Here is a 25,635-nt window from a genome sequence, read left to right on the forward strand (position 1 = left end):
GCACCCTTTCGCAACACATCTCTGCTGTTCACCTTCAGTCGTCTCCAACTCCACGTCGTCTCCCTGCTGTTTCGCAGCATTCATTGCTGCTCCCCAACACCCACTCACATGTGCTCAGGCATTATGCATCTGCAACACCACATCCGCCCAGTACTTTTCCCTTACTCTAGTCTCATTTATATTCCCCCTGTCCCATCCCTTTCTTTCTCCCCCCTCCCTCCCTGCTGTTTCTTCGTTCGTGGTTTGCGCTGTCTGGGTCACTCTGAACTGCTAAAAAAAGCTTCACCCTGCACTGGGCTCTGTGGTCTCGTTTACACAGCCCATTATTCTCAGTACAAGCGCTTGAATAAACATGCTTACACGATCACTGACATTTCTACTGTAGGCGAGTGAGTATGGACACATTTAAAAGGTGTGAAAAGGCTTGTCAAAGTAACTGATTGTCCACATGTTTGACATTTCACTAATTCTGCTGGATTATTTTCGGGCAAAAAACAAGACACAAGTCGTCTATTAACACAATCAAACAAAGGCTGTTTTCATGCAAGTCATAATTCAGGTGTATCTTTAACACTGCAAATGCACATGACTCGTACTATTAGCTCTTACATTATTTTCTGTTGAGGCAGCATTAACTGCTGCCTGTGCATGAGTGCGTGGGGATATGCTGGTGTCGTGCAGGTGTTCACAGGACACAGGAGAAAGTGGGTCATGCTTAGCTCTGACAGACTTAGTGCAGCGCTCACTCCAAGATATTTTTTCCAAACAATTATTTACACATATTTTACTCAAAATCTGCTGTGTGAGAAGGTTTTCACTAATTAATATTAATCAGACATAATGATAGGTCTCATTAGAGGACTGTGATTTCAGTGACATCAGTGGGATTGAGTTTCTATTGATGATTGGAAATTCATCATGACTCCATCCATGCTGGCTCAGGTTACACAGGTGAAAGGCCGGCTGTCCTTTGGTTGGCGGATGCCGAAAAAGCACAGGCAGATCTGTTACCAAGCATCTGTTTCAGATGAAAGCTGTGGAGCAGTGGATCGGGTCGCGATGTTCACCTAAAAGCAACACACAAAAATAGAAACTCATTAAAAGCTGTTTTTTCCCCTCCGCTAATCCAGATTTACCCTTTGACAGCTCATTAACAAAAACCTTGGTACGCAGTTCTGTTTTCAGGGGTTATTAACAGATGAACCTCGTATCTGTTTCACTGTGGTCGAGGTTTAATATTTCTGTGAATTTGTAGCGGCAGCTTTGGGAAATTTGACCTAAAATGATTTAATTTGGCAAACACTTTATATAACGCTTACTGACAACACTGCTGTTTCCAGCTGCTTATTTTGTGGTATGAACATGTTCATGCTACAACAAAATCTCTTTTAACCCATTGCCACTGTTTATACGTCATTTATTTGCTCTACTTCAATGATTAGAGGCACCACACTTCTCCACTCATGCTGTTTTTGTAGACACTCCTAAACCAATTTTAATACTGGACAGCAGATTGCCTTGCTGGACCTGTGAGGGGACATGTGACTCTCCGTGGAAGAACCTCACCAGATGGCCTCTCAAACAGGGGCCTGTCCAGCTCACAGGGTTGAGGACAAAGCTCCTGTCCCCATTTTTTTGGACAACATAATCCTTTTAAAATACCCCTGCAGCAAAGCACTCTTAACAAAAAAAAAAAAAAGTATTGTTGGTGCAACACAGTTGGTGCTGCAAATAATCAGGTCAAACTCACTGTGAAACAAACCCAAATATACAGGTTTAAATGTGGCAAAAAGACATGATTTTGTTTATTTGGAGATAGGCTGGACAGAGCAAACAGTTAATGATATTGATGTAACTGTAGCTAGGCATGGATTTATATTTGAATGAGCATGAAGAAAGTGGATGGAGATGCTTTGAAACTGGAAGCTTTTCTGTTCATAATAACTGCACAACCATTTCCCGCCCTGCTGTCATTATGCCTGTAATCCTACACGTGGGAGTGCCCTACATACGTGCCTCAGGGTTTTATCTCTCTGTGTTATCAATGTTAACAATGAATCCCACATAATAGGAATAATGTGGAAGATGGTGATCTCATTTTAGTAGGAGCTACAATCATGTGACCAAAACGTTTCACAGGACTCTCTGCAGTCCAGTGAAACTGAGCACATCCTGACTGCATCCACATGAATGAAGAGTGTAAGTAGCAGCTAGGTGCTGCTAAATGCATTTGATGAATTGATCATCAGCAAGTGTGAACATCATTCGACAGTGAGAAAGATTAATCACAAGTGGAAAACATCTTCCCAGGAAGAGAGTAATATAGAGCTACTACAGTAACAATTAAATTAAGAATAGAAATGTAATATCATCCTGAGAACTGAAGAAAAAAAGTATCTTTCAGTTAATTTTTTTGTGATTTCCTGTCTCGTTGGAGCTAAAAGAAGCCACCAAAATGCATGAGAAATCACTGGAAAGACCTGGATTTCCTGGACTTGGTGCGTTAGCTCAAATGGACCTAAAAAGTCCATTACAGAGGACATAAATGAACAGGCTGGGTTTCAGGAGGATATAATGGTTTTATATTTTGCTTGGAGTAGTATAGAAGAGTAACTAGACATGAAAATGTTTCCAGCTGAGCTGTTTCTACCACTGATACCCAAAGGTTTCTGCTATAGAGACAGTCTGTTCTTTGATTTCCTGTTTCACTGAAGATGTTAAAAGCTTCTCTGCCCTCTGGTGGTGTTTCTGTGTTCAGCATGCAGCGGGCCAGCAAGTCACAGACAGACGGACATAAACGGATTTTAACCGCTGTTCACTTCTTAAAGCACAGTTTGCACTTCTAATGGCGAATAAATTGTGCTTACAATAACTAGCAGACTGAGCAGTCTAAGAAATTGCCACTGTGACATTTAACACGAGCAGTCTGAAGGAAAGAGGATACTGAAAATATCTGATTATCATGATTCACTCGGTTTAACAGATCAGGTTCTTGATTGGTTCTCATCATACCCAAAGGCCAGAAATGAAAGTGCGATTACGGTTTAGAAAATCAGACTATTCAAATCTTACAGATTATCCTGCAAGTTACCTCTCAGTTAAAGCGTGCACTTCAATCTAAAAACTGTCTCCTCAGCTCATCACATTTCTACAACTCTGTTCTTCGAATAGGGGCAATGACCAGCTGCACCTACCGGGCTATTTCAGACACAGCACCGCAGGATGCAAATAACTTGTTTGATCCTATTATGGCAGTCAGCCCACCTCCCCACCACCGCCACTGTTTTTCTGTCTGGTATTACACAATATCACAAAATCAGTGTCCTTACTTCAAGGGCACCTGGAGCCTTCATGTGCAGACATTACGCCACTTTTAAACTAAATCTTCAAAATATAAAAAATATATTAGATTTTTTATTTTATATTTCAATAAGAAAATGAAAGTTATAGTAATCTAAAAGCCAAGTGTTCTCTTGCTTTGGGCCTCTTCTGTTTATGCAGTGCTTCAACCATAATCCCACAACCTGTTTTAAAATAAGCTTCTGCCTGCAGGACTGTACTTTGACCTCAGCAGCACAGCCGCACCCTCTTTTATAATAGGTGAGCTGGTTTCCTTTTTTATGGATTGACAAGCCACGGCGCCAATCGGCTTGTTTTACAGGAAGGTAGGCGGGACTTCCTGTACAGTAGTGCAAGTAATCCAACATGGCGCTTACGTTGCTCGCCTGAGAGTGCAGTGGGAAGCGCTTTAAGTTCAGCTCGATTTCAGTAGTAGAGTTCATTAAAGCGGATCAGACTTTTAGAAATGAAGGGGAAAGAGCGATCGCCGATGAAGAAGCGCTCCCGGGCGCTGGATGATAGCAGAGACCGAGGAGGAAGCCACCTGAGCAGCAAGAAGAGCGGAGCCCTGTCGGCGGTTAGCGGCAACACGGGTAACGGCTCTGCTTACAGCGGCTCTTCATCCAGGAGGAGCTTACACAACGACAAAAGAGACCTGAGGGATTCGGACGGACACAGCACATCCAGTCGGACTAGCAGCGGCTACGACTACGGAGTTGTTTCCGGGAACAAGCCGCACGGTGGCGCTGACCTCGCCGCGGAATCCTCCAGGCTGGGTTCACGCAGCGACCCAAGGCCTCCGTCAAACCCAGGAAGTGAGTACAAGACTTTGAAAATCAGCGAACTGGGCTCCCAGCTCAACGACGAGGAAATAGAGGACGGCCTGTTCCACGAGTTCAGGAAGTTTGGGGACGTGAGCGTTAAAATGACCCGAGAAAACGAAGAGAGGGTCGCGTTTGTGAACTTCAGGCGACCCGATGACGCCCGGGCTGCCAAACACGCCCGCGGGAAGCTGGTGCTGTACGATCGGCCGCTGAAAATAGAGACAGTCTACATGAGCAGACGGAGGAGCCGCTCCCCCGTTGCTAAAGACGGCTTCCCCGCGGGACACAGACCCCTACACGCTCAGAAAGCTCTGTCTCCCTCAGGCATGGGGTTCAGAGACTTCCGGCTACAGCAGCTGGCTCTGGGCCGTCTGCCCCCTCCCCCTCTGCCGCCTCCTCACCTCAGAGACGTGGACAGAGACAGAGATTTTCCCGTGTATGAAGGCAGAAACAGACCGCCTTACATTCCCGAGTGTTTCCGCGATGAGGACATGTTGAGCCCCGAGGACGACCAGAGGGCAAACAGGACTTTGTTTTTGGGCAATTTGGACGTGACTGTGACGGAGAGTGACCTGAGAAGGGCGTTTGACAGGTTTGGAGTGATTACAGAGGTGGACATTAAGCGCACAGTGAGAGGCCAGAGCAACACCTATGGATTCATCAAGTTTGAGAACCTTGACATGGCTCATCGGGCCAAAGTGGCCATGGCTGGGAAAATCCTGGGCCACAGCCCGATTAAAATAGGATATGGGAAACCTACGCCCTCGACCAGGCTGTGGGTGGGGGGGCTCGGGCCTTGGGTTCCACTTGCTGCACTTGCCAAAGAGTTTGACCGCTTCGGGACCATCAGGACTATAGACTACAGGAAAGGTGATGCGTGGGCTTATATCCAGTATGAGAGCCTTGATGCTGCTCAGGCTGGGTATACTCACATGCGTGGCTTCCCTCTCGGTGGCCCCGACAGGAGACTCAGAGTGGACTTTGCAGAAGCAGAGACTCGCTACCAGCAGCAGCAGTATACGCAGCTTCCTCTCCCCCTGCCACACTATGAATTAGCCACCGAGCCATATTCACACCGCCTTTCTGATCCAGTGAGAGCGAGAGAGCGGTCCCCTCCACTTCCTGCTCGCTTCAGAGACCGGGATCTCTACCCCGCTGAATGGTCTGGCCTCGGTGCACACGAGAGGATGCGAGGTTTTGACCCGGCAGACCGTCTGGACAGGCGCTCCCATGAGAGCTGGTCACTAGAACGGGAGCGGGAGTTGCAAAGCAGAGATTTGGCCCGCACAAAGAGACCTTTAGATGACGGTTGGCGGCTGGAGCACTCTCCTGACGGCAGTAACTTTGGTCTGCGGCGTCATGGCAGCTCTCTGGACCGCAGCCCGGGAGGGAGCAGCCGAGATGGGGGGCGCTACAGTGACCCCGAACGCTTGCCTCGCTCTGGCAGAACCTCCCCAGTCAAAGACAGGAAGAACAGCCTGGACGCTGGGTTTGTGGACAAAAAAAGGAGAACACGCAGCCCATCAGAGCCACGCTCCGGCTCCGAGAAGGGGCGCAAACACAAAGTCAGTGACTCCTCCAAGAGCCCAGTGAAGAAAGAGGACCGCTCAGAACATCTTTCCTCCTCTACAAACTCCTCCAAACCCGGTCAGCAGCCTGACCCAGATGCTGAAAAACAGAAGCTGAGTCAGGTCTGGCAGGGCGTCCTCCTGCTGAAGAATAGCAGCTTCCCCACCTCACTGCACCTGCTGGAAGGGGACATGAAGGTGGCTGCCAGTCTGCTGGTGGACGGCTCTAAAGGGGGCCAAGTTTCCCAACTGAAGATCAGCCAGCGCCTGCGCCTGGACCAGCCGAAGTTGGACGAGGTCTCCCGTCGCATCAAGGCCGCCGGCTCCAGCGGACACGCCATCCTCCTCGCTTTGCCTTGGAAATCCGACGACAGCGGTGCCCAGGACGCCGTCAACTCCACCGAGAGACCCCTGAAGAACCTGGTGTCCTACCTGAAGCAGAAAGAGGCGGCAGGTATCATCAGCCTCCCCGCTGGGGGCGGCCGTGACAAGGACCACGGAGGAGTACTACACGCTTTTCCCCCATGTGAGTTTTCCCAGCAGTTCTTGGATGCGTCTGCCAAAGCCTTTGCCAAATCAGAGGATGACTACTTGGTAATGGTTATTATCAGAGGAGCATCATGAAAAGGAAAAAAAAAAACCAACAACATGTGTCATGTCACACTCAAAACTGTTAAACTGTGAGATGTAAACACAGGGAGAAGAAGTGGTATTAAAGCAGTGCAGGAGACAAACAGCAGGATGCAGATTTTTAAGCTCTCTAACCTGCTTCTATTTCATCCTGGTGAAAGTTTATAAAATTAAAGTCAAACTGAATTAAGTACATTTTTATAAGTTGATGAAGTTGATGAATTTGATTGTTAAATCAGGTGAAATGTTGCCTTCTACTATTTAGATATTTAGATTAAATGCACATTACCTGAAGGGTACTATCCTAAGGTGAGTCCAGAGTGAACTACAGGTCTGTGAATCAGTACTGTGTGTGTTGCCTTATCGTTTAAAAAGAACAGGTCCTTTATGTGCTTTTCATACAACTCCTGCCTACAACAATGAGCTGAAGATCCAGAAGAGAGCATTTAGCCTCATTTTTGGTATTTGAAATCAAACTCATGTACACTGTTTTCTTTTTTTTCTTTTCTTCTCCTGATTAAGGAAGTCCATTTGCTTTAAAGCATTATCCGTTGGCCAGTAATTGACCTACACCAGATGTTCGTATGTATTTGGTTTTCTTTTTTTTGTGACCAAGTAAAAAATTTTTTGAAGACTTCCAAATTCCAACTTTCAGTAAATGATCTTTAAGATGTCAAATTATAGCAGAAAGAGCAGTTAAACAGACCAAATCACTCCATCACTCCTTCTGGATATTCATGTGTAAAGTTAAGGTACACGAGAGCATCAGGAGTTTCAAGTATAATTTACATTACCAGTGTGTGTGTGTGTGTGTGTGTGTGTGTGTGTGTGTGTGTGTGTGTGTGTGTGTGTGTGTGTGTGTGCGCGCGCCATGTTTCATGAGTCATGTTACTTTATGACTAAGTGGAGGTTTGTCATCGGTGCTTTCACAATTTTCACCAAGCACTTGTACCAGCAGCAGCCGTTTGTGAGGGGATGGACACAAGCAGCAAGCTCTGCGAGCTTTCATTTCTCAAAGGCGTATCAGGATCCAACTACTGATTGATCTTTAAATTATTATTATTATTTTCCATCTGAAATTGTGAAAAATGCTCCCTGATTGGCCAAAAGTCCAAAACCCGAGGACTAGATTTTTTTCGTGTGTGTGTGTGTGTTTGAAATTTTTTGCTTATCGTTATCTTTTAATATTTTAGTAACGAGCTAAATCAACTCCCCCGCAGTCTCAATGCAAATTTTACAAGGCTAGTCTGTGTTGTCGGGCTCTTATTTTGAAGTATGGGGTTGCTTTTTGTGTCCTTCCCTTCTCCGTTGTGTGGTTTTTGTTTTGTTTTTTTTTTTTTTGTTCTTTTTTAATTATCCACAGTTTGGTTGAGCATTTATTGTTTGATCAGATACCTCACTCAGTTTGTCATGTTTTAACTCACTGATTACAATTACTACCCTAAGAAAGCATATTGTTTTTGTTGTTTTTGTTTTTTTTAAAAAAAAAAAAGAATGATGTAACCTCCAACTGAAGAGCTGTATGCCATGCACAGGTCTTTTTTTTTTTTCTTTTTTCTTCTTTGCCTGATTGTGAGTTTCCAAAAAAGAAAATGTTGCAGTTCAATCAGAGGACTTTGGTGTACGTTTCCACACAAACGAGGAACGGAGGCCATGTTCAACTGGCCATACTTGCCGCCTTCAAAAAGGGACTCATAATGATTGTTTTTCATGCTTTGATTTGAGTACTGTGTTTCAAATGGATAAAGAGTGATTTGTGCTGTATACTCAGGATATCTGAAGAGAGAGAGAAATGGAGATCATCAATGCTCATGGGCCTAAGAAGTATACCTGTCAGCAAAAACACGCAAAGTGCAACATGCACTTCATACATCTTGTCTTAATAAATTTACTCTTTCGTGGGAAACACGAGTGCCTCGGAAGACAACTTTTGTGACCTTTTTCTGTTCTTGGAATTTTCTGTGAAAGTCTTTAAAAAGAAAAAGAGAGAGAGAGAAAAGGGGGAAAAAAGGCTTTCACTTTGACAGCAGGAGGCTTCCCGGCAGACGTGAGAGGAAGTGTGAGAATTGAGGGAAAGCCTCTCAGTTCTGTGTTTTCGTGATGCTCGACATGTGTTCGGTGACCTCTCTTGTGAAGAGCTTTTCCATATGACCTTCATTCAGATTGAAATTTGGCGGTGCTAGAATACTTTGTGCAGCCTGTTTGGGAAAGGCAAATGTAGAGTCCCTGTGCCTCCTCAGACCTGTGGCTTATTCCTCGGTCGCCTTTGTGCGTGCGGAGGTGTGACACAGAACCTGCTCATCTGAGAGCTGTTTCTCAACAGGGCTCGTCTCTCAGCGGGAGCTTTTTCTTCCTCCCCCTCATCTGGTTCCAGCAGCGCACTGGTGCACAGTGTGTTTGTTCAGCGTCTGCAGCAGGAGCAGTGTTTGTGTAGTTGCTTATTGTTCTTGCATCGGAGTTTTAAAGAAGAAGATCTCTGTGCTAGGGCCAGACCTGCTGCCTCAGCCTGTCGGAGAGGAGGTCGAGGCGGTGAGACGGCATCTGCCAAATATCGGAAAGGAAGCGCAGTGGAGACGAGAGATCGCCCCGGTTGAGGCCTGAGCAGGGAATCCTAATCTTTTAGTTGGTTTGTTGATCTGATGATTTATGCACTTTTAAAAAGATTGTGTGGCAAACTGCATATGAAAGCACAGAGACGAGAGGATGACTCCCATCGTAGTTTCCTGGTTGTTCTTCAAACAAAAGGGACTGCTACCCTTCAGCTCCAAGTATCTGCACGGTGCTCCAGCTCAAGGTGTCCCCTGGAGGGGGAGGCGTGAAGCGTAACAGCTTTATGCCTCCTGGCTGCTCCCGCCCCTCAGGTAACGTATACTGATGGCCACAACGACACGAGCGGGTACGTATTGTAATGTCAAAGAGCACCACAGGTACACTGTTGCTTAAGTAAAAGCTGGTAAGTGGAGGGGTGAGAAAAAAAAATAGCAAAAAAAAATCAGTTAACATGCAGTAAAATTACAATAATTCTGATTTTGTTAAAAGCATAAAAGCCAGAGATTAGTGTTGAGCTAACATTGTCACAGTTTCTGTCAGTGACAGTCGGTGAACGTTTCTTTCCTGTTGTCTCACCAAATTGTGGTTTTACATCCCATAAACTGCTGTAACCTAGCAAAAGATTTGATTTCATTTTAAAAGGTACTTAAAATTAAGCTCTGCCCCTTTGAGTGCATTAACATGTGAGTAAAGTTTAATCTCAGTGAGACGGTGCTGTAGTTTCCTTTAATTGGTATTACAGTAAAAAATGAAACCTTGATTTTTCAAAGTAAGTCAAATATATGTGCAGGAGTAAAACTCATAGATGTAAAATAAATAAATAAAATAACAGAGTAAATGGGAACAGCCAAGAAAATGGAAATGGTTCAGGTGCACTAAAGAACGATGCTTCAGCAGGCCTGAGAGTCTCTGAGTGACACAGAAGGACAATGTAATGCAGGCAAGATTATTATAGTTCACTAAAAACTAAAATGGGTATAAAAAAATTGACTTTTGAAAAAGAAACAATTTTGTGAACTTTGAAAACTAAAATTAAAAAAAAGTTTTAGAATTTGGTAAAAAATTGTTAGCACAACCTGCCTGACGAGGCTTTGGAAGCCTACAGGACTGTGAGTCGACTGCTTTCAAAAGTTTGGTGTTTATATTGTAGCATCGACACTGATAATCTGAAATCTTGTCTGGTGAATGCTCTAAAATGAACAAACGTACTCCGGAAAGTAAAGTTAAAGTAAAATAAAAATAGAAGGTAAAGAAAATCCAAAACTGTAATAACTGAATATATGTATGTATAATACAAATACACGGTAAACTAAACATTACAAAAATGGGGAAAAGTAGATCTCAAGACCATTATAATTTGTAAGTGCTCTTACCTGCTCTGAGAGAAAGATGTCAATGTTAGAGGCCTGCGGCTGATCCAGATAATGATAGTATTGATACCAGTGATGGTATCGGATGGATACTGGAATACTAGGATCAGTACTTTTTCCATCATCCAAGTTCAGAATGAACCCACTGAACTTTTACTAAATATTTGTTCTGAAAATGAAAAACTATAACTCAGACATACACTAGAAAAATTTCTTAAACATTTTCCAGTTTTAAAATACATGAAAAGCTGAAATGTGTGTCTTAAGTTTGTATTATTATTATTATTATTATTTGTATATTATTAACTCATTATTGTGGAAAGTAAAAATCACAGTGATTTGTTGGTCAGTAAAATTTATTCAGATTTTGCAAATTGATGATTCATCTCATAAATCATTGCACATTGCTCTTCTCTACATAAGCTGCCTTTAAAAGATAAACGTATTGGTATTAACAATGCTGTGCTTGTACTAAACTTGCAGTATTGCCCAGTGAAAATAGTGCTGAATAGATGCCCTGCAGTACAATCAGCCATCAGCAGGTGCTGTCAGTCACAACAGCCTCAGTTCTTACTCGTTATGATGGCAGTCTGTTTAGTTTACTGTATTCTGCGCTGCTCGCCACGGTGCATGAGGCGTGCAAATTTTGTTTTACAGCTTCAGGTTTAGTCGGTGCAAAGGTTCATGCCAACGGGATTGCTTGCTAAATCAGAGGAGGTGCAGGCGCTTGGATTTCTGCAGGGATAAAGGTGACTGAAGCTTGATGTTGTTATAGTGAACTAAAATTAGGTGTGGAAACCATAACAAGAATGAACTGAACCATTTAAAAAGTCACCTTTAAATGAAAATAAAGGGGGAAATGGCCGAGGAGACAGTTTATGCATGTTTATTAAACTTGGGACGTTCACATGAGTGACTGTGAGTCAGCTGTTGATAAAATATTTGGGGTTTTTTCCGTCTTATAAATACCCTCCACATATTAATAATAAAGTAAGCATTTCAAAATAAAATTAAAATGAGCAAACTCAGTGAAACAGTTTGAAATCAAGTGGAAAAACAAAAACTTTTATATGATCAATGAGTGAGTGTATCCCAGGACCATGCCTTTTAACTTCAAAGAAATTTGCCATCATTTGTGATCATTAGATATCAACTGGTGTGAGTATTATTAGGCCTAACTCAATGTCATCTCCTCCAGTTCAGAATCTAAACCTGCACACCTGGAAACGTTTCTGCTGTTTCACTGAGTTTTAGGCCTTCTTTGTGAAAATCCAGTTCTTTTTGTTTTGATCATGTTTTAAAGATGCTTCTAATCAAAATGTTGAGTGTTTCAGGTCATTCCCTCGACACAGAAGCAAAGAAGAATGAAAACATCCTCAGTGGTTTGCACTCTGAAAGCAAAAAAAAAAAAAAGCCCACGTCACGCTGTGGGACGCTGGCTCTGTGAGTACAACTTAATTAAATTTAAAAAATGCACTTTTCATATTGACACCAAGTTTTTTTATTGTTTCTCATAATAATGTGAACATCAGCTGATTTTGTGCTTGAATAAAGGCAGCTGTTCTTTAAACGTTTCTGATTGTCTGTGTTTATTTTGTATTTGTTTGAATGATGAACCTTTTACACCGTCAGTCCTCCGGAGGGCAGCATTGAGCGGAGCGATATTAAACAGAGGCTTTGTAGCTTATATGGGGGGAAAGTTCAGCTATTTTCTCATAAGTAACATCCAGTCTCCCGTGTGCAGGATGAACACGTTCATTCTGACACAAATAGGAGACGGTCACTTTCATCTTTATGATTGCACAACTAACGTTGCGTTTGCCAAATAAAGGCAGCAACAGTATTCTTCACTTCAGAGGGACTTTTACAGGCTTTTACAGAGAGTAGATAAGAGAAACTAAATCAGGATGTAGTAGAAAGTGAGGACACCTGAGAACAGGTGTGGCTCACAGTTGGATCTATAAGCTTTTGGAAGATTAAACATGTTGACACGAGCCTCTAAAAATGGGGTAAATGGTTGTAAAATGAACAGTTATGTCAATACTTTTCTGAAAAATGTATTTGGTGTCCTCTGTGTTGGTGCACAGAGGCAAAATGTGTCATCATCAAATACTTATTGAACCTAACTGCAGTTTCACCACCGGAGCTGCGTTGTGTTCTTCATCTCATCGAGCTCAGAGTTTATATTTCTCCTGCACTTTTATAAATCACTCCCAGCGTGTTATTCCTTTTTAGGTTAAGCTATGAGGCCGGAGATATTCTGGAGAAAATGTTTATGAGTGTGCTCCCAGATGTTTGCGCAACTGAAGTGAAAAGTTGCTCCAGTTGCTTCGATCTGGCAGCTGCTGCAAGAGGAGAACATTTCCCCTGCCGTGTAGTCATCTTTAGAGTGCATCGGCCATGATTGTTGAGCACGACGGGCTCCGCTCTGTCCCGATGGAGTGAAAAACTGAAACATTGGGAACACCAATATAAGATTAACAAGTAATAGAAGACAACAGTATCAAAGTGACTGATCTGTTCTTTCACCAGCCTCTGTCCTCTGCTTTTGAGACCACCAAAAAAACATTTCATCTTATACAACATCAGGGCAAATCCTACATACTCCATGCAAGCATGAAAAAATGATCTGAGAAGTGTCCAAGAATATTTTTGCAGAGGGAAGAATGAATCCTTCCATGTCAGGGTATTGGTGGCCGCTAGATGGCAGTAGACTCGCTCAACTGCTGCTTCAGTCGCTTCCCCATTCATGTGATTCTCCTGGGAGGGGCCTGAGGAGAGGATGAGTCATCTCACTTAGAATTCAGCCTTTAAGCCACCGAGCAAAGACGCCATTCATTCATTGTCAGCAGGCTCACAGTCACTGCCATCTGTGTGTGTGTGTGATGTTCAGCGATCTGATATTTTCTTCAGACAGCTGCGTTTGTTCTAATAATAATCTGGCATATCGTGTAGCTCTTTCCCATTTAAACGCTTGCATCATCACACAGATCAGCCACTGTCAGCCCCCTTCTGTCTCCTTTGGGCTTTTTATGAATTAAACACTTTGCAGATCCTGATTCAGTGTTGTGTTTTTGTCCAGCGGTTTTCAGATCTTTAAGCCTAGTCTTACACACACCTGGGTAGTGTTGGGTGTATTGTGAGTAAGCGTGGTAATATGAGAAAGCGCCTGCTGAGACAGGGAGCACGAACATCCCCGCAGACCTCTTCAATCATTTATCCAGGAGATGAGTTGCAGGGCAGCCAGTGAGGTGTCACAGTGCACCCTCTTCACACACATGCCAGACGGTCACATGAACAAGTGTCATATATTATGTTCCACATAAAATTAGATGTGTTTTATGTGTGTAAATTGCAAGTTTACAGTAATAAGATGGAAACACTAGGTTGTCAGAAGCTGATATAATGCAGCTCTGTCTTGGACTGTGATAGGCAGAGGAAACTGAATACAGCACAGCAAGTTCACTCTCCTCGGGGACATACTGTGGTCAACAATCCAAATAAGGTTGAAAATCCAGCAACTTCAAATGTGGCCAGAAGCCGGCATGTTTCAGGCACAGATGCAACAAATACGACTCCCAGCTTCCACCCCAGCAGTCCATGTGGTCTCCTATTTCACTCAAGTGAACAAGGTTGGGTCAATAACGTAATTTAGAAACTGAAGCCAGAGGATTTCCTGCAGACTAACTAGGACAGCAAGTGAAAATTAATCTTTGCCTAGAAGGACACAACAGTCAGGCCAAGTCTGATCAGTCAGAGCCAAAGTTAAAGGAACAGTTTTACATTTTGAATTGGAATACTCTCTGATTAAGACTCTCTTTCTTGATAAGAGAGTCAGTGGCCCTGAGTAGTAAAGATAGCAACACTTTATAATATGGCCCACAACTAAGGGCATCATTTCCCAACAATTAAATAGATTTTAATATATTTTATTCAAAACGACAATCTAAATATATTTATCTTCAAATTCCTAAAGGTAGGGACACTAGAATAAGGATGTAACAAGTCAGGTTTTTACAGCAAACAAAGAAATAATTAGACTGTAAGTAAATTTAAGTAAAGCATCATTTCTTGGCTAGTGACTGAGACATGGAACACCACCTCTCTGGTGGAGAAGGAGCATGAGCTAATCGTGAGGATGAGAGGTACCAGCTAGATATAGTCGGGCTCTCCTCAACACACGACTTGGCCTCTGAAACCAGTCTCCTGGAGAGGAGTTGGAATCTCTCTCAGTCTGGTGTTGCCTGTGGTGAGAGGCGGCGGGCTGGGGTGGGTATCTTAGTATCCCTGCCTTCCCTGCTGCCTGTATGTTGGATTTTTTCCTGGTGGATGAGAGGGTTTGTTCCCTGATCCTGCAGTTCAGGGAATGGGTCCTGACTGTTCTCTGCGCTTATAAGCCGAACAATAGTTTAGCGTATCTGGCCTTCTGAATCTACAGCTGTATATTCTGGACACTTGGGTGAAGAGAGGGGCTGAGCTGTCAACTGACCACCGCCTCACCTGGCGGTGAGTTGGATCAGGTGGCCGGGTAGGATGCTGGACAGACATGCTGCACTGAGCTGGTTGGTGCCTGTCATGGTGGGAACCCTCGAATGAGATGGTGGACACCGGTGGTGAAAGGAGTCCTACTGGGCTTCAGAGGCAGCTGATAGGTACAGACAGGCCAAATGAAACATGGCTCGGGCAGTGGCTGAAGCAAAAACTCGGGCATGGGAGGAGTTCAGAGAGGCCACAGAAAAAGACTTTTGGACTGCCTCGTAGAGATTCTGGCAAACCGTCAGGCAACTCAGGAGGGGAAAGCGGTCCTCTACCTGCACTGTATGCAGTGCTGACTTCAACTGAGGATTTTGTCATGCAGTGGAAGGGATCTCCTTAATCCTACTGATACATCTTCCCTAGAGGAAGCAGAGTCTGGAGACGAGGGGGATGACTTGTCCATCACTGGGCGTGAGATCACTGAGTCAGTTAAACAGCTCCTTGGTGGCAGAGCCCCTGGAGTGGATGAGGTTCACACTGAGTTCCTAAAGGCTCTGGATGTTGTAGGACTGTCTTGCCTCTACGATGTTGCATGGAGATCATGGGCAGTACTTTTATGTTGGCAGACTCGGGATGTGGTTCTTATCTTTAAGGAGGAGGACCGGAGGGTGTGTTCCAACTATGGGGGATCACACTCCTCAGCCTCCCCAGGAAAGTCTATGCGAGGGTGCTGGAAAGGAGAGTCTGACAGTTAGTCAAAACTCAGGAACAATGCGGCTTTTGTCCCGGTCGCGGAAGACTGGACCAGCTCTTTACCCTCTCTAGGATAATTGAGAGTGCATTGCTCAACCAGTCTACATGTGTTTTGTGGACTTGGAGAAGGAATTTCCCTCTGAGTTTAATATTTTAAATTATTAATAAGTAATAATTTTGTTGCTGTGTTGCCCCTTATTCTAGTGTGCATACCTTTAAGGATTCAGTCACCTGCTACTTAGCTTTGCAGAATAGCACAACTGGTCGGATTGTGTCCAAACATGTTAAAATCTGCCTTTAAAGCATCTTTAACACAAACAAAAACTGCAGAGCAAAAATGAAAGGTGCCTTTGCACTAGGGCATTACAACATTTCAAGTCTTTATTTTTTATGCATGTTAAAGAAGTTGCAAAGTCACAATTAATAAGTTAGCCGGATTCTCTAAGCCTGGGACAGAGCCATGCCAGTGATTTTATCCTGTTTCTGTATTTCCACTCTTTGTGTGAAGCTGAGCTAACAAGCTGTTGGCTGCACATGACAGTGAAAGTTCTGCAGCTGCACATATGTCACAGGACATACTGCATACGTCTCTTTTTACATTATGTTTATTTTTGTTGTTTGTGAACTACATGAGGAGTACAGCAATAAACAAGATACACAGAGCAAACAATGAAATGCAATAAGTCGTTATTCAGGATTGCATATATTAAAATACAGCAGGTGAACTCAGCACACTGACAATATACTGACTGTAAACACTGAACATGTAGGTAATGATTTGTCACACGTAACTCCGTCTTTGGTTATTATAATGTCCAACATGATGACATAGTACATATGTGCCTCCTCTGACAGACTGAAAAGTTCCTCCGGTTGTGTTGCTACATTATAATATTTAACAGACATGCTAGATTCTGACGATGTCATGAGCTTAAACTCCCACAGACACATTTATCGTGATTACACCGAGGTTATATTGAAAAAGCACCATGAGAAGTGCATAAACATCACTGTACCTTCAACATTAACATACATACCCTTTATAACGCAACTTTGACTATCCAGAGATTGTGTAGCAATTACGATGCTCTACTGCTAACATTGTGACCTGAAATGAACAGCCTGAATGTAATAAGTTGCATTTATTTGAGTCATCTTTTGGTCTTCATTGATTTTCATCCACACCCCTTTCTGCACAGTGTAACACAGCTTTTGTGGTTGCACCAGCCAGGGTAAAATATGAGCTTCTAGTCCTTTTAAGAGGATTCTGTTGGACATCTGTTTGAAAAACTGCTACATCTACATTTATATTTCAGCTGTCAGCCAGCCACAGGGGCCCGAGTGTTGGCTGCAGCTGCTATTTCTGACAGTGTTTATGAGAATTCTGGCTTGTGGCTGGCATCGGCTGATTTGCTTAGGGTTGGGCACTAATGCCCAGAAGCATTCAGTGGATGGTGCTTGCTCTCAGGCTCTTCCAGGCTGCTATTTACTCTTCAGTATGGAAGTACGTGCGTTCATGTTGCCATTCTGAAACCTGACACTGAACACGATATTTTGTCACAGTGTGATAACAAAATATGCAAATAAACTTGCTCAACTGGAAACTTATTGTTATGTTTGTTAGCGTTATTAATCAGTTTCAAGTTTTCCATCTAGAGCAGCTTCCATATGTTTCTAAGATTCATCCATCCAAACTCACAAAACAATACTATTTATACTATTTTTTTTTTTTACTCGAATTAGTCTGGAATCTTTGGTAATTTAATTTGAACCCAACCTCTAAAATCGAGCAGTTTGACTGTAATGTTTACATCTAATAACTCGCTCATATAGAACATAATAAAATGGTGGCATTTATTTGTAGCTAAATTCAGCTGGGTGATTTTGTTTTTGTCGTCTGGAATGTGTGTTTAACTTTAGCTTATTGCAATGAATTTTTTTATGAACCAGGAACCAGGATTTGTTTTTTCTGCATAATCCACAGATAACAGTAACTATACCTGAAGCTTAGTCGGTGGAATAGTTTCTTTTTAAATGAGACTGTATTCATGCTATTGGCATGCTATTTGCTAATCAATCAGACAATGACATCAAGAGTTCATCAATATTTACTGCAGATTACTGACGCTCAACAACAGCACTGTTTACTGGAAATGTATGTATACTGGATGAGAATAAATTTGCCAAATAACAGTCAATAATTGTGTTTATACTGATAAAATGTCTGCTGAGTGTTTATATCCTGAGAACCAGCCTATTCATTTATGTCCTCTCTAATGGACGTTTGTTTTTGGTTGATATCGTTTGACTTATTTGAGCTATGCTAATAAGTCCTGGTGTACTAAATAGAGGACATCCTGGTCTATCCATCGATATCTTATGTGCTTGGGTGGCTTCTTTTAGCCCCCAAAGAGGGCGGAAATCACAAAAAAGTTCAGTGGGAAGATTCATTTTTCCCCGGTTCTCAGGAGGATATGAACAGCTAGTCTGGTTCATTTTAAAGATTTCTTTTTAATTAGTGCCTTCAGTCAGCAGCTGTTGTGAACTGGAGCAATATAAATAATATTTTATGAGACAGAAAGTCAACTAAATTCGTCAGAAATTAGAATTCATTTTAAATGATAATAAAAGTATACCTGCATATGATATTTAATCAGAGCTGCTTTTAAAAGCACTTCATCTTAAGGCCAAAATCACTGCAAAAAACACATATTGCTGTTTAAACATTAAATCGCACTTGCATCTAAAAAGAAATTTAACTGAAAAAGTTGCATAAGTGTAATTATTAACAGCACTGTTTTCTGTGAAGTTTAACCAAACAGGAATGTTACATATAGCAGAAATATTGCATAATAATAGTAACAGAGTGAGTTCTGCAAGCTTTGCATAAAAATTAGCCTCCCTTTCTATGTTATTCAACAAATTCAGAACTTCTCACCTTTGCAGCACCTTCATCCCAATTGCAAGAAAGGCCATATCTTTAACATGCAGGCTACTGGCTACTCTGAAGTGACCTTCTCTCAGTAATGCCTTTAAGTAGTCTACTAAGCGCTGCTTGGTGGTTAATGTCTACATGATAAGTATTTTTAAGAACGCAAACAATATTTAAAGTTCATATATTCTCATTTTTAGGGAACACGTGTTGCATTTAGAAATATAGCTTTCTGTGCCTTCACAGAGGATTCATTTGAATTGTTAAGACGCATCACAAATGGAAAGGCCTAAAACTGATTTAATCAAAAGATTAAAATCAATTTGAATCTTATGTTACTGGATCGGCACCACCGTCTCGAGTCAACTAAAGCTTTGTTTGGAAGATGCTCACTTTTGATATTTTGCTCACATTCTGAGAATACAAAGAAGCAGCGGCATCGCTCTTATTTCATATGACCATAGGAGAATTGGAGCACACCAAGCTGACATCAGACCTTGTTCTGCCCCTGTTGGCCCCCTGCCACTCCTCATCTTCCTCACTTATTGGATTCAGCCTCCCATTCTGCTCCAGCTGTTCTTTAGGTTCCAGGAAGGCTGCGTGTCTGTAGAGGAAACCTCCACCTCCCACCCTCTCATGCCATCTCTCCTCGTGTGCCTGGGAGAGACTGACAGTTGAAGAGTGGAGGCTGTCTTTGCCGTCATTTTTCTCCATGTTCTGACCTGGACAACAAGCGCAGCGACACGGTGTGAAAAAGAGGTAGATGAGAATCATGACAAGACTGATCAGACACGCTACAAGGGTGGTGTAGGCTGTTTTTAGATTCTCCAGTCCTTTGCTCATGGTGGTATTAAACACCACTACAGTTACATACAGCGTCTCATTGAATGAATCACTTGTGGCATAGCAGGTGTAGACCCCTGAGTCTTCTACCTTCAGGGGCCCAATCCTAAGGCTGCTTTCGTTACGGATTAAAGTGGTTTCGTTTTGAGACACTGTCAGGTTTCCTGGCAGCACCCATCTCTTCACCATGTTCTTCTGTCTGGTGTCACAGTCTAACACCAAAGATTGCTCTAGATAGCCTTCTTTTTTAAAACCTTTGACCTCACTGCAGTTCAGATACTGTCTGGTCAGATCTAGTATGGCCATTTTTTCCTTCGGCTGGCCTGATGTCACACATGTGTGGTTGCTCCTGAAGTCAGTGGAAGGGCTGAGCTCCCTGAGTTCCCAGTGTGCCATCAGTTCATACAGCTCACAGCTGCAGGTCAGAGGGTTGTTGTGGAAGTACAGACCGTTTTTAATCCAGGCAGGCAGAGCCTGAAGCTCATCCAGGGGCAGAGCTTTAATTCGGTTGGAGGAAACATCCAGCAGTCTAAGGCTGTCCAGCCTGCCTCGGCCCTTTAACAGCTCTACGGGGATGCGTGTGATCTGGTTGTGGCTCAGATAGAGCCTCTGCAACTTGATGAGGCCAGAGAAGGCAGAGCGATCTATCTGAGAGATGTGGTTTTTATAAAGCAGCAGCACCTCCAGATTCTCCAGTGGCTCAAAAATGTATTCGTCCAGCAGGCGGAGGCTGTTAAAGGAAAGGTCCAGGTAGCGAAGCTTTCTCACATTCACAAATGCCTCAGTGGAGAGAAAGGTGAGGTTGTTATTACTGAGCAGCAGGCTTTGCAGCTGGTCGAGTCTGATGCCGGTCCAATCAGCTTGGAGCTTGGTGATAAAGTTGAAGCTGAGGTCCAGCACAGCTGCATACGATGGAAGAGCATTGGGAACATTTGTTAGATTCTTCTTGGAGCAGCTGATGATGGTGCTGGCACACAAACAAGTCTTCTGACAAACCAGGGGGCTTCCAGTTAGCTGCCCACTGGCTCTCACTGCTGGTAACAGCAAAGTCAAGTGCAGAATAAAGCAGCTCCTTCGTTTTAACACTGCAACAGCAGCAGGCCGAAAAAAGCCGATGGAGCCCACCATGACGCCAGCACTACGCACTGCAGGGACTCTGGATGTTCTCTTAGTTTTCACAGTGGAAAATCATGGATCTGTAATCACACATTGGGCCACGTGATCAATAAATCAGCTGTCAGGACATAACATGACATGATAATGATGCAGAGTCTCATGCCATTAAAGCAAACCCGCGCTCTAATGCAGAGAGGCGTGGTGCATTTGCGCAGCTGGATCATTAAAAAGTTGAATGTCGGCAAAAATGTTATCAGTGTCATATCGTGTCGTAGCATAGAATAAATAACAAACTATGGCGATTAATCAATGTGTCAAATTATTCAAAATAAACAGAATAGTCTAAAAGTTAACTAAGTGTGTGTGTTAGTCGTTTCCCTGATATCAGTTATCAAAGCATTTACATTTGTCCCGGCGGGCGGACGCGATTCTGCGTTACCTTTTTTTCTCCCGTTTTTTAAAGAGAAAGAAGTCCTTAGCAGTCCAGTCGCGGAGATGATTAGGACAGATGCATCTTCTTCATCTTCATCATCTTTATCGTCGGAGACCCGCGAGCTCACAGACATCCACCTTAACACGCTGAGCTACGGGCGAACGCACTCTGCTGTCCGGCTCCAAATGACCGGAAGAGGCTGTGTGCAAGCCTCGCTGGTGAGGAAAGGAAATGCAACTATATCCGAGAGCTGATCTGATGTGAGGGGTGCAAACAGCAGAGGTGGGTGTGTGCCACATTTCCTCTCCTGCTCTCTGTCTCTCTGTCTCTTATGGCCAGTCTCTGATTCAAAAGACAAAAAACAAGCACCCAACATGAAAGCAGTGAGATGACAGCTCAGCTACACAAGCGTCAACATTTCATCATCTTTATCGAAGCTGATTCTTATTCTGCTTCCAATGAGCCAACATTTCTGATATTAAAACAGTGGTTCTCCAGGTTTTCTGGAGGTCTTCCAAAGTTTGTCTTTGGACACATTTTTAGGGGAATGATTTTAGTTTGTTTGTTAACAGGCAAAAAACATAAATAGTTAAGTTTTTTCCTTCACTTTTACCTAACCTGACTTGATGGCTCATTCAGTGCTACCATGCCTTTAATAATGAATCTCTTTCCCCAAAGTTGTCCTAACATCCTGGTGAAGGACGAGGTACCTGTGTGGATGAACTGCTGCAGCTCTGGACATGATGTGCGTACAGTAACATAGGAATCAATACGGGGAGTTCAGAGTACAGCACAGCATATGGACTTACAGTAAACACCAGGCAGGCACAGACACATTAAGCACAATCAGTCAAATAAAGCAGGAAAATTAAGAGGCACATAAAGTTTCTTAAGATGGATTGCTTGAAGAAGTTTTATTGTACTGCAACATCCATGCAAAGGAACACTTTGACAAACCAGTCCTGAAAACTGGTCTCTTATTTGATGAGGTCACACCTCATTTACAGTCATTTTCAAGGCTGTGATCTCACAGGTAGACCTCAGGTGTAACTCATAACAAAGGCAACATTTATCTCTGTGGTTTTTGTATTACTTGTGCCAGCTGACTGGGATAGCTTAAAGGGGACTGTGCCATCAGTGATGCTATTAATTAAACTTGTGGTTTCCACCTCATGACAGGTCAATATGTCTGCTGTGGAAAAGGTCTGCATGCCACTTTATAGTAGTGTGTAAATACTCATCACTAGGAGAGTGTATAACATCGCCTGTGTATCTAGTGCCCAACAAAGTTTATTTCACTGTTCAACAGACCTCTGTGAGCCACAGTGAGTGATGTGGTGCTTTTCTCTGCAGGGGAAATGGGCTCTATGGTGTATTTCATACACAGTCCTGATGCTGTAAATACTGACTGCAGCGCCAGATATGTGTTTATATGTAAATGATCTCCAGCAAGTACTGTTATTTGAAGAATAAACCACTGTGCCTGGTTTTAAGTGGTGGCGTAACCTTAACTGAGTGTGAGTGTGCATCAGAAGTTAGTGAGGGTATAAACTCTCACTGCCCACCAGTGTTGGGACTAACGCGTTATTAAGTAACGCGTTACAGTAACTACGTTATTATTGTGGTAACGAGCACGGTAACTAGGTATTATGCCAAAATTAGGAACGCCTTAATCGTTACTGGGGTTTAGATAGGGTCGTTATTCGTTACTTCGTGTGGTGAATCCACAGATTCAGTAACATTAGCAAGTGGTGGAGGCCAGGAGGTGGATGAGGGAAAGGGGAGGCAGGAGCAGAGACCTGAAGCGGCCGCTGGTCCGAGTGTCAGGTGGACTGAACTTCAGGTAAGAAGTTATGACCTGCAGTCTATCTGGGTCAGATATAAACCAAGTTTAGGTGGAGTTTATTTTCGTTATGCTGACTTTTTCGTACTGGGTACTCGCTAGCATGACTGAGTTTCTAATTGCCAACCATCCCGTAAAAAACAGAATCGTCTCATATTCAGAGAAAATATTGCGCGTTTCGTGTTGAGCTGAAAAGGAACACAGTTTGTCCTGGACTTCAGCTAGAATGGAAAAGACACAAAGCTGGAGGTATTCTGTGTCTTTGCTGCAGAGCTGCCTCTTCTCCTCTCATCCTCTCCCCCTCCCTCTCCTGTTGCTACTTTAATCATGAAACTGATCAATGATCAGCTGATCGGCTTTTCTCTCTTGCTTGTTTATCGCCTACTTCCCGCCAGAAAGAAGAAAACAGCGGTTGTCGCGCTAAACAACAGCAGCACGTTTAAGTTTGATCAGCTGTTGTTAGAATTTATTTAATATTAATTTCTAGTATCAGCTGATGTTTGCTGGAGCCACAGCTGTAAAAGCTGCTGGTCATGATATCGGTTTGGTTATCTGGTGAGAGGGAAACATGAAGATGAAACCAGGAGATGTCCTTACTGAATCATCAGAGCTGTGATGGAGAAACAGGTTCACCTTTTAGGTGACATGGATGAGTTGAAGGGAAGTTATGAACTGTTTCTGAGAGACAAATAACACCAGGATCCTTTTCTAAGTAGCTGACAGCTGGTAACTGTGCAGGGGCGGGTCTAGCAAAGTGTTGCCAGGGGGCCAGGTAGGGCATTAACAGGGAGAGGGGGGCACAAGGAAATACTTTTCTTTCTTATTCTCATTTAAAATGTCTAGCTTTTAAAAAATAATTATCTGAATCTTACAACAAACGATTGATAGATTGATACATATATACCATCAAAACTGTACATCACTGTCACAACAGTGTTTGTTTTCATTCAAAGTCTTTATGATTTTTCCTATAATGGTGGGCCGGTCAGTCAAAACGCCCGGGCCTATTTTTTTGTCGCAGTCCAGCCATGTATGCAGCTCATCTGCAGTCTGGTGTTGCCTACATCTTCCTATTCAGAAGGCAGAATTTCCCAGTTCTGAGTACAATCGAAAGCACCACGACTGCAGTTTTTGTGTTGGATGTAAAAAGCGCACATGACGCTGTGACGTAGGCTAGGATCATGGCAGCGGTCAACGACGGTCCAGGCGTGGGATTTCTCTCGTGGAAATATACACATTATTTTTTCCTTTCTATTGGTAGGTGGCACAGTGCACTTGTGGCAAGTAAGCAAGCTAGAAGACTGGCAAAGTTATGGAAGCAACACATTAACAAGAGAATTCTGAGTAAAACCAAAGTTACTTTCCCTAGTAACTAGTTACTTTGAAAGTAACGAGTAACTTGAAGTAACTGAGTTACTTTTGATAGAAGTAACTAGTAATGTAACTAAGTTACTAATTTAAAGTAACTTACCCAACACTGCTGCCCACACAGCTTACTTAGACTACCCTGGGAAAAACCCAGAACCTACTCTAATGGTCATCAAACCACATCTTTATTGATATATGCTGACATGTTAAAACTTGTCACAAAGGGTATGTGAGGGTCACAAATATCATCTTTATTGAACAAAGAGTTAAAGTTTGACACCTTCGGTAAAAAAACTGGGCTTGGAGGTGGTCTGCTCTTTTTGTCGCAAATATTAAGAGACTGGCACTAGATTTAAATGCAACAAAAAGGTTGCAAACTGACATCCTTATCCATCCACAAAGCTAGTCTTCAGAATAAACATAAATACCTCACTATACTATAGATACTCATTCTTTCCAGTGAATGAGCCCGCTGTTTATTGTGCCCTAGCGAGTCATGTAAACTCACTTCTCCTCATCCCACCAAACTCTTCAAGCTCTTCAGCCTCATGTGAATTCTATAAGGAAGTATCAGACGGCAAGGGTGATTCAGGCCACAGCCTGGTGGAGGGTCATGAGGTTTAGTTCTCCTGTAAATTATAACTAAAGTGCAGCTTCAGGGCAGTGGTCGCAGGTAGTATCTAAACCAGCCCACGGTGTGGAAAATAAAGGGAATGTATGTCCTTGCAAGACACGAGACATGTTTTTCAAAAGCTTGCCTGATGAATTGACACTAACATTTTGTATCCTGATGCCCAAAGGATATGTCCTACAACCTTAGACACTCTTGTCTTTTGCTCTGGTGTGTAAATATTTCTGTTTTAAAGTAAAAAAAAGAAAAATAAATAAAGGCTCTGGGTTTGAACCTGTTGTTCAGCTCTTGCTTGTTAGACAATGTCTTCATGTTTTGCTTGTACCTATGTTTCTCTCCTGTGGTTGCTCTGACTTCTGGTTGCCTTCTCATGCTTCACTGTTAGGTAAACTGTCCATTGGATTGAATGCACGCATTGCATTGACTTCTGCCTCTCTGTTTGCCCTGTTGTGTCCAGGGTGTGTCCTGCCTCTGTCTTAGCTGGAATATATTTTAGGACAGATTTGTGCTTGTGGTGTTCTTTGTAGGATCACATGAGTCACCGATGACTGTTTTCCTTATTAAGGAATCCATGGTAACAGATTTGGCTGATTTACTAAACATTTGAAGTCGTTCACAGCCTGAGAAAGAATAAAATTAAACCAGAGTAACCTGTGTCAAGTACAGGCTAAGAAGAAGCAAAGGCAAATTAAAGAAAAAATCTTGAACCCTTCAGTGAATTAACTCTGTGGCTCTGTTATGCGATGGGGGACGTTATGCTGAGGTTGTTTGAGTTTGCTTGCCCCTTTAAAAAGAAGGATCACTGCACATAAATTCACTGTAAGTAGTCCTGAGCATCAGGGTTAACTGAAAGGTTTGATGAGCATGGATATCATGTTAATCTTAATCTGTTTAAGATTTTGTCCCATTGTGTTAGACAGTCCTCCATCATCTCTCCATCTCCATCATCAAACCACCAA

At 42.9% G+C, this 25,635-nt stretch overlaps 2 protein-coding genes across 2 annotated transcripts; one reads left to right on the plus strand and one right to left on the minus strand.

The window, feature by feature from the left end:
• The first annotated feature begins 3,664 nt into the window (after positions 1-3,664).
• LOC120731583 (RNA-binding protein 15-like) lies at positions 3,665-9,331 on the plus strand. The gene has a single exon (XM_040028666.1). The coding sequence runs from the start codon at positions 3,806-3,808 to the stop codon at positions 6,353-6,355; it is 2,550 nt and encodes an 849-aa protein (XP_039884600.1). The 5' UTR covers positions 3,665-3,805; the 3' UTR covers positions 6,356-9,331.
• Positions 9,332-15,873: 6,542 nt separating this feature from the next.
• On the minus strand, positions 15,874-21,251 carry LOC120731588 (amphoterin-induced protein 1-like). The gene is made up of 2 exons (XM_040028671.1): positions 20,842-21,251; positions 15,874-20,483 (listed from the first exon to the last, which is right to left on the minus strand). The coding sequence occupies exon 2, from the start codon at positions 20,411-20,413 to the stop codon at positions 18,893-18,895; it is 1,521 nt and encodes a 506-aa protein (XP_039884605.1). The 5' UTR covers positions 20,414-20,483; positions 20,842-21,251; the 3' UTR covers positions 15,874-18,892.
• Positions 21,252-25,635: the final 4,384 nt, after the last annotated feature.

The sequence above is a fragment of the Simochromis diagramma genome, unplaced genomic scaffold (genome assembly GCF_900408965.1).
Source record: "Simochromis diagramma unplaced genomic scaffold, fSimDia1.1 OVJJ01000483.1, whole genome shotgun sequence".
NCBI classification, from domain to species: Eukaryota; Metazoa; Chordata; class Actinopteri; order Cichliformes; family Cichlidae; genus Simochromis; species Simochromis diagramma.

Coding starts and splice junctions, on each gene's coding strand:
- LOC120731588 (XM_040028671.1), bottom strand. CDS start 20,413: ATGGTGGGCTCCATCGGCTTTTTTCGGCCTGCTGCTGTTGCAGTGTTA.
- LOC120731583 (XM_040028666.1), top strand. CDS start 3,806: ATGAAGGGGAAAGAGCGATCGCCGATGAAGAAGCGCTCCCGGGCGCTG.